At 43.2% G+C, this 8,935-nt stretch overlaps 1 protein-coding gene across 1 annotated transcript; it reads left to right on the forward strand.

The window, feature by feature from the left end:
- Positions 1-5,152: 5,152 nt before the first annotated feature.
- LOC311151281 (gallinacin-2-like) lies at positions 5,153-6,434 on the forward strand (the record flags this gene model as incomplete). The annotated part of the gene is made up of 3 exons (XM_084201630.1): positions 5,153-5,210; positions 5,499-5,619; positions 6,165-6,434. 3 exons carry the CDS (start codon positions 5,153-5,155, stop codon positions 6,211-6,213), a joined length of 228 nt encoding a protein of 75 aa, XP_084057756.1. The 3' UTR covers positions 6,214-6,434.
- Between the last annotated feature and the right edge of the window lie 2,501 nt (positions 6,435-8,935).

Below are 8,935 nucleotides of genomic sequence, written 5' to 3' on the forward strand. Positions count from 1 at the left end.
AAAATAAGGGCTGGAATGTGTGTTCCTGTCTCTTCCTTGCCCTCATGGCCTAGCAGTGTAGATAAAGCCAAGACATCTCCAGATGTTTCCTTCAGAGGGCCTGGAGCCATCTGAGAAATTTTCTGAGTGGGCCTTATGCAAAAGAAAACCAGGAACATTTTGAATCTTATCAGCAACACAAAACAGGGGGAAAAAAGTATAAAAAAAGGGAAAGAGTAAGAAAATATATTCCCAAGAGTTATGGGTGTTCAACATAGGGGTTTGGTTGTTATTTCTTCAAAAGCAGTTGCGGAACAGTCACAACAGCGCCCAGTGAAATATCTTACCAAACTTGGATAGTTTGGACTCCTAATGACTTTCTGGGTGGGTTTGGAGTGGTGACAACACATTTTAGAAAACCCTCTGAAGAGCAAATTCTGGCTCTGTGAGAGACACAGCTGCCACTTTTGTTGTTCTGCAGAATTAGTGCTTGTGGCTCTTATTGCAAAACACCTCCTCCTCCAACGTTTCTGGGTTTCTTCTATTCCTACTGTTACTTCTATGTTTTATTTCTAACAACCTTACTGCAAATGTCTATTAAAAGTCTGTAGAACAGTCTCCCTCCATTATCCATAAAGGAAGAACACTGAAAATAGTTGGTACTTGGATATTTCCTTTTAGGATATCTGAAATTTGGTGAGATTACTCCCGCCAGTTTTCTCTAGAAAATTTGATTCGGTTTACAAAGGTTCTTTGAATTTGAGAAACTTTGGGATAGCTGGCCAGTGGCAAGGAGCTTTGACCACACACACATCACTGCTAGTCACATCGTGGTTCTCAAGAAAGAAGGGGGATTCTGCCCTTGTACCCCTGTGCCTTTAATTAACTGTCAGGTCAAAAGATGGAGACAGAATTTGTCATGAGGATGTTAATCTCATAATTTACTCAAGATAACTGCATAATCAATAAAGAATTGAGCTTGATTAAATACATTTTGTGTACAGTTTGAAGCCCTTTAATTAGGGGTAACACTAGTGAAAGGCATCCCTAATATTTTCTTTTTCAAGAGAAAACTACGAGGAGTAGAATTTGAGGTTCTCCTTTTTGCTCCTAACTGCCTCATCTTCTGTGCTAGGTATAAACTCCTAAGGTGGAGATGAGATCCTCCTTCTTCTCTGGAAGGTGGTCTTGGTAAAATTGCTCAAACATCATGATTCTAAAAGGGTGAAAGATATTTCTGATCCAGACACTTTGCAGCCTCCTTTGAGGACATTTCCCTTCGTAGTATATCCCACCTGCTTCAGGCACAGCAGGTCCTCAGCACTGGATTATTGCACAAAGTGCTGATCCCACCATAATAATTGAAAGTGTTTGATTGTCTCTTGCTCAGAAGAACAGGAGCTGCAGATGGGGATGTAAAGGCTGTCCACCCTAAGAGCCACAACCCAAAAATCTTTCTGAGTTCTGCCAAAGGCGCTCCACCCCTCCTCTGCTTCTTCCTTCCCCTTGTCCAGGCAGAGCTTTTCTGATGGCCTGGATGGGACTGTGACCATGTGAAATTTATATTAAACAGGGCCAAGAATTCACACTGTTAAAGCCAAGCCCTTGAGAGTACTTGCACATAAAATCTTACAGACAATAAAAATTAACGATGCACCTTTGTTTCCTTGAGGAATTGTGTTGGGTAAGAGTAGCAGTTGGCAAGTTAACCACCAACACTTGGCAAGAGGTGAAGCAACTGCAACTTTTGCAATTTTATTCCCCCTGTTTTTCAGTTTTATGGCCAGACGTTGGCAGACACACCAGAAATCCAATTACCATTTTTTCCTATTGCAGAAACAGTTCACATAGGAAATTATCTAGAGAATAAAAAGCTATGTCAAGGTATGCTTGTAAGGGAAATGGTTAGTAGTCATGTTTTCACATGCATATGGGTAATTTCTGTACACTCCTGTGCACCTGTTTACTTGGGCAGGGCTCTGAGCTAGGTCTGGGCTGACCTGATCTAGCTGAAGATGTCTCTGCTCATTGCAGAGGGCTTGGACTTATTCAGCTTTCAAAAGTCCCTTCAAATTCAGACTATTCTATGGTTCTACTTAAGAACTTAATATCCAAGTAATGAAAAAATTACATGACTAAGAGGTAAACTGCCAGTCAGCAATGTAAATATTTCAGTTTAATTTTGGTACACTACAGCACTGCAGTATCTGTAAGACATGGTGTCATTTGCAGAGATCTTGGTCAATTGGAAACACCAATCATTCAAATTAGCAAATGTATCATTACCTATTATGACATACTTCATATATCATTTTAAAATACTGCATGCACAATATTTTTTGTTGACTGAAGGGAGGTTTAAAATAAAATATGATCTGAGAAAGCATTCCATGTCTTAGAATAATAGAAACCTAGCATGGTTTGGATTCTAAGGGACCCTAAAGACCATCTCATTCCAACCTCCCCAGTGCAGACAGAGACACCTTCCACCATCTCAGGTTGCTCCAAGCTCCATCCAACCTGGTTTTGAACACTTCCAGGGATAGGGAAAGCTTCTCTGGACAACCTGTGCCAGGGCCTCACCACCCTCACAGGGAAGAATTTCTTCTTAACATCTAATGCAAACCTGCCTTTTGTCAGTTTAAAACCATTTCCCCTTGTCTTGTCACTATCTGCCCATATAAAAAATCCCTCTCCCTCCTTTCATAATACCCCTTTAGATACTAAGATGGAGTCTAAGGTCTCTCTGGAGCCTTCTCTTTTCCAGGCTGAACACCCCCAGCTCTCTCCATCTCTTCACAGGAGAGGAGCTCCATCCATGCAGAAGTTGGGTGCTACTTCCTATGGCAGAAGGAGAAGAGGTCAACAGCTGGCAGACTGAGAGCAGATAGCCAAAGCCTGAATGCTCATCTGAGGCATAATCTGGGTTTGGAATGATCAACTGAAGGTCCTGTGGAAGTCAGAAGAATCAAAAAATCAACCAGAGTCCTGGGGGAAAAGCTCAAGCTCAAAGCAGGAGCTTTGGGGCCCGAGGGCCCAAAGACATCCTCTGGCACGGGATTTGCCTAAATTTACATATTTCCCATCAGCTGGAAGGGTGTTCAGAGACATAACCATGGTATATTCACTTTATTTGGGTACATCTTGCTTCACTCTGGCATCTCCAGTGGCCACTGGCCAGGAAGCCAATGGACATTTGTTTTAGTTCCATATATCCATTCTGTGTTCTTATATTCTGTATTTATGGAACAGAAAACTGATTGGGATTGCAGAGAACACGCAGATGCTTTGTCTTGCAAGGTTTTAAGTTGCTCCTAGGCAGGGACAGTTCAACCTAGGTCCCAAGATGTTTGACACATACCATGGTGGGTTAACATGTCTTACACAAACTGGAGTGTCACAAGAGGTATTGCATGAAAAACATGGGATTTTCCAGGAAAAAAAAAGGCTTAAACAGGTTCAGAGAGAAACCCTATTTTATCATTGGGAAATGAAAAGCAGCTGGTTTCTGGTTGGATTAGAAGCCAGCAGAAAAAAAAGAGCGATTTTTGGATTGGCTCAATGAATGGCTGAGAAGAGAAAGCACTTGTCAGTCTCTTTTGGGACTCACCTTATAAAAGAGCATCCCAGTGCCAGAGACAAAGTCTTCAGGAGGGAAGGGACCACGAGCAAGTCTTGTTTGGCTTCAGGGCTCACCTGGTACCTGGTAATGTCTCAGTTCTTTTCTTTCAATGTCAGCTTTTGTTTTTTTCTCAAAAATCCAACTCCCAAAGCTCTGTGTTATTAACTTTAATTTGTATGTAACTAAAACAGTAAACCTAAGATTACAAAAAATTGAACATGTTGAATAAGTGATTCAAATATGTGCTAATACCTAGAATGTTTTAATAAATTTTTCTGCCTTGTAAGTGCTAGGAAAAATTAATGTTTGATTGGTTCAGGTTGCTTTAGAGAGGTCAGTGGTCCAGAGAAATTGGTGACCTCTCAGTGGAAATCTACATGTCTAGATCTATATATTTCCATTAAATATATAACCTTTGAATATAAACATATTATAAATAGTTATACAGTATTTTTGTAATGCATAATAGGTATACAATGATATATTATTTAGATATTTATATATTTTAATATAGTATATAATACATATTTTATTTATTGTATTTTTTAATTATGTCTCTATGTTAAAACCCTTATTTTAATTTCAGAATTGTTCACTTTGTCTCCTTATTTCTCCAGATACATTCAAATATATAGAAACTTGTGTAAACTTCTAATACTAATTTTGAAACAGTTTTGGTTCTGTTCTCAGCCACAGGACATTTCAGCACAATCTCATTTCCATTCCTTGCTTGAGAGACCATAATTTGTGACAGATCAGAACATTCCTAATTCCTAATATTTCCTAACATGAAACAATAACGGTCACTTCTTTATCCAAAAGGACCCTTCTAGACTATCTTATCCTAGAAAGTTAATCCTAGTATAAGTTTAAACTCTTCCAATGAAGGTATCATATGTTTGCTTTTAAAATTTTCCTTTCAAGTGGGAATTGATTTGATTGTACATTTCCATTCTAGAACTGATGCGTGTAGACCAGGACTGGAGATGCTGAGCAAATTGACCTCTTGATAAATTTAAACATTACAAAATGAACTTATTTTCCCCTGAAGTTTGTAATTTTTACAGTACTATCACCTAATTTTGCTTTATGTTGTTTATTTACTAGATAAAATCATTTAGCTAAAAATAAAGTTATGGAAGTATTCAAGACCAGGTTGGATGGGACTTGAACAGCCTGGTCTAGTGGAATGTGTTTCAGCCCCCGGGGCTGAAAACAAGGTGAATTTCAATGGTCCTTCCAATCCAAACCATCCTGGGATTCCATGATTCTGTTCTGGCTAAGGATTATTTGCAAAATGGAAAAGAAATCTGAGCCATTAAATTATTAAAGGAACTTAATGATCATATGTCCTGAAAACATTTTGCCCCACACAATACTCAGGCTTTCCTATGGGATTTGCTGATTATTTTTCAAAGCTTGAAGACAAAATTAATATAAATGTAATTGTTATTAACACAGTGTGTAGCTCAGGAGACTGCAGATCCCAGGGACTGTCCCTTACATCTTCCTTGGTCCTTTTCCCAACAGTGCCACGGCACATCCTCAGCCATGAAGACCCTTTGCCTGCTCTTTTCTCTCCTCTTCTTGGCACTCCAGGTTTCCCCAGGTAAGATGGGAAAGAAATGCTAGAAGGGAATATTTGTGCACCTGAAGAAAAATTCCCAGCATGTTTTAACGACTTCTGTTCCAAATTGCTAGAAGCCAGTCAGAAATTAATCAATCAGCCCAGTGCTTGTGCCAGACCTGCTTTGTAACCTCACTGCCCACACAGCCTTTCAAAACAGCCAGGGTGGGACATTGGTGACAAAGACAGACCAAGGAATGAGAAACCCTTCCACTGCAATTCCCTGTCCTTCAGAGCAAGGGGGAAGGAAACATTTTGTTCTTGTTGCAGGTTTGTCCTCACCCCGGAGGGAAATGCTTTTCTGCAGAGGAGGGAGCTGTCACTTTGGAGGATGTCCCTTCCACCTGGTTAAAGTTGGAAAATGCTTTGGGTTCCGCTCCTGCTGCAAACCGTGAGTTTGGTGCTCACCAAGGCTCGTCTGCAGGATGAGCAGAGAAATAGTAGTTTGCCTGCCTCCTAAAACCCCAAGGTGTTCCTGAATATTTAAATTAGGTTATAAGGAAAAAAATGTTATTATGCCATGAGGACAGTCAAATGTTCTGTGTTGACTCAAGTGTTACATGTTGCCCAAGAAGCGTTTGGAGAATGTTCTCAAGCACAGGGTGAGGTTTCTGTTGTAAGATTTGTTGTAAAATTAAATTATCATATGAAAAACAGCCTTTTATTTTCACTCAGGAATGAATGCGTTCACCCCGGAATCTAAGGGTATCAATTCAATTCCCTGCTTTTCCTAAACAATAGGAAACAGTCTCCTTACTGAGAGCTATGATTGCATAGAGCGTGACCCAACATGACTGCAAATGACATCAACTATTTTGGGAAGAATTTGTGTCCAGGAGGAAAAAAAGCATGGGCTGAGAGTGAGTGGGGAGGGAATATAAGCAGAAAGAAAATGTGATTTTTTTAATTTTTTTAATTTTTTTTTTTTTTGTGCAGGCCATGGAACCTAAGAGAAGTTGATGAGCCATTCATTGAAGAGCAATGAAAATTTGTTCTAAGCCTACAAATTTGTTTGGAATCTCCTTACTCCTAAGCACAGTGGATCCTGCTGCAAAGCTTCACACTCCTTTCATTGCCTATGCTTTATGATGTAGAGTAAATCCAAATGTGTTCTGCATTGCTTTCCTTCCTTCTAAATAAATTGTTGTTGGTCAGCATTGGTGACTGAAATTTGGGTCATGATCCTCCCTGGGGTTTGACACACAAACCCCAGAGGGCAACAATTTATGGTGCAAACTGCTCCTTAATTTGAGTTTTTCAGAGCCATACAGCTCTCAAGGTCTACACAGCCCTTAACCTACCGTGCCAAGAGAAAGGCTGGCTAAAATAACTCAACTTCCCTTTGTCAGAATGTGTTCAGATGCCAAAATCCCTTATTTTGTACTGTGCAGAAATCTTTCTTTGGGAAAACAGGAATGGTTAAAACACCTCATTCCCCACCTGGACACCCTGGGCCCAGTGTAACCCTCCTTGCCAGGAACTGGGAACTGTGCTGCTCCACACCCCATCCCATCACATGGCAGTGAGGGACTGCTTGCCCTCATGAGCACTTGGGATGATCCCATGGGGACCCCTCAAGGAGACCTCTGTGGAACTTAGAGGAAAATAGATTTCCCAGGGGAACTGTCCAGGTGACACCACAAAGGGGGCCTCTGGATCAGATGGGTAACCTGGGTAGCCCTGCAGGGTGGATGCTGGGGGTCTTCTCCTCTCCACCCACCTGGGCACAACTGGAGGTTAGAATGCCTTTCCTCTGCTGAGGCTGATCTCACCCTCTGAAGGAAATGCCTCCAAGATCATGATCATGGTCCATGAACATGTGTGTGCATAACGAGAGGCTCTGATTCTACTGATAAAGATTCCTGTATGCAAGGATGCCACCCTGGCCAATCTCAAATTTCAAGCTGGGTATGAAGCACTTGGCAGAGATGCCAGGCTGTTGCTCATTGGCATTTGCCAATATTCCATCCTGTTTCACTGGGGAACTTCATCCACCTCCCACTTCCTATGAAGATGCCTCTATCCTGCAACTGTCTTTCTACAAAACACATGACATCCTCAATTAAATATTTCATATTTGTCTCAGGGCAATGGTTTTGGCAGCAAAACTCTGCCTAATGATGGGGTTACAGAGCACAAGGCTCAAAGGAGTGTTTCATTTTCTACCTTACTGAAAAGTAGACTCATACATACCAAAACATAAAACCTGGAGATTGAGTTATTGGGGGTGTACAGCCTGGAGAAGAGAAAGGGTTGGGGAGAACTTGGATCCCCATCCAGTGCCACAGGGAGATGAAAAAGAGAGTTTGGGCCAGGGTCTGGAGCGACACACACATTCAAACACACAGAGGACAGGGTTACAGTGGATATTAGGGAGAAATTCTTGGCTCTAAGAATGGTGAGGTCCTGGCACAGGCTGCCCAGAGAAGCTGTGGCTACTCCATAACTGGAAGTGTTCAAGGCTGTGTTAGACAAGGCTTGGAGAAGCCTGAGATAGTGGAAGGTGTCTCTGTCCATGGCAGCGGGTGAAAGGAGATGATCTTTCAGGTCCCTTCCAACCCAAACCCATTCCAGAGGTGATTCTGTGAAAGAAGGATTCTGCTCCCCCAGGACTGCACTGCTGGTTCTGCAACCATCAGTTCCTGTGCCCATCCCAAGGATTTCCCTGCTGGCCCCACAGCCCATTGCTGCTGTGCCAGGGGTGTCACAAGAGGTGTTGCATAGGGACAACGGTGACATTGATTGCAACAGCCCCAGGAGGCCCCTCAGCCTCTGCCCCTGCAGCAGGGAGGGACCAGGGCCAGCCCCAGCACCCCCACAGCCATGGGGCACTCCTGGGTTGGCCCAGGCCATTTGTGGCAGCAGCAGGAAGGTTCTGCCCCACCCCCTGGAAACAGGGAAAAACCGGCGTGTTTGGGGCACAGGGACACTCCCTGAGCTGGACTCTTCACCCAAGGGATTCCAGCTCGGTTTGTCACAGACAGACCTTGGTGTGCTCTGAACCAACACCTTTCTCAGGTAGGTCACAGGGGAGCCACTTCCAGCCCACCAAGGCACTTCCCTGCCCTCTTGCTCCTTCCTGGGTCAGTGCTGCACAGGGATGGGGAGGAGCAGGCTGGGAATCTGGGGAATGATCTGGAGCTGGGGTTGGATACTTGCCAGTGCAGCTGGAAAGACTTTCCTGACTTCAGGAAAGCAGAGGGGATTGTGTAGGGTGTTTGGGCAGCAAGCTTTGGGCTGGCTTAGGGAATGGACAACATTAGGTAAGTTTTCATTTAGCTTGGCCTCTCCAGGCAGAAGGATTCCCCTAAATCCTTGACCCTGCTTTGGTTCTTGCTGTGCTCCCTCTGCAGCCCCGAGAAGACCCAGGACAGGCATCAGCCATGCGGATCCTCTACCTGCTCTTCCCCTTGTTCCTCCTGCTGGTGCACAGTGCTGCAGGTGAGAGGGACAGAGGGGAGATGGCTGAGGTGGGAACACCCACCAGAGGGCTTTTCCAGGTCCTGATACGCAACCACATTTCTCAGGTATTTATAACATTTGGGAGGGACTTGCTGTGAGGAAGGTCTGGTCAGCTGAAGATCCAGCACAGCAAATCCTGTAGCTCATGCTGATCTCTCCCTCTGAGTTTGACCACACGGAAATGTTGCTGTAGAAAAAATGAGCTCTTGACTGGAGAGTTTAGGACGCTGGGTTTGTTGCTCAGT

The sequence above is a fragment of the Fringilla coelebs genome (assembly GCF_963513975.1).
Source record: "Fringilla coelebs genome assembly, chromosome: 3".
NCBI classification, from domain to species: domain Eukaryota; kingdom Metazoa; phylum Chordata; class Aves; order Passeriformes; family Fringillidae; genus Fringilla; species Fringilla coelebs.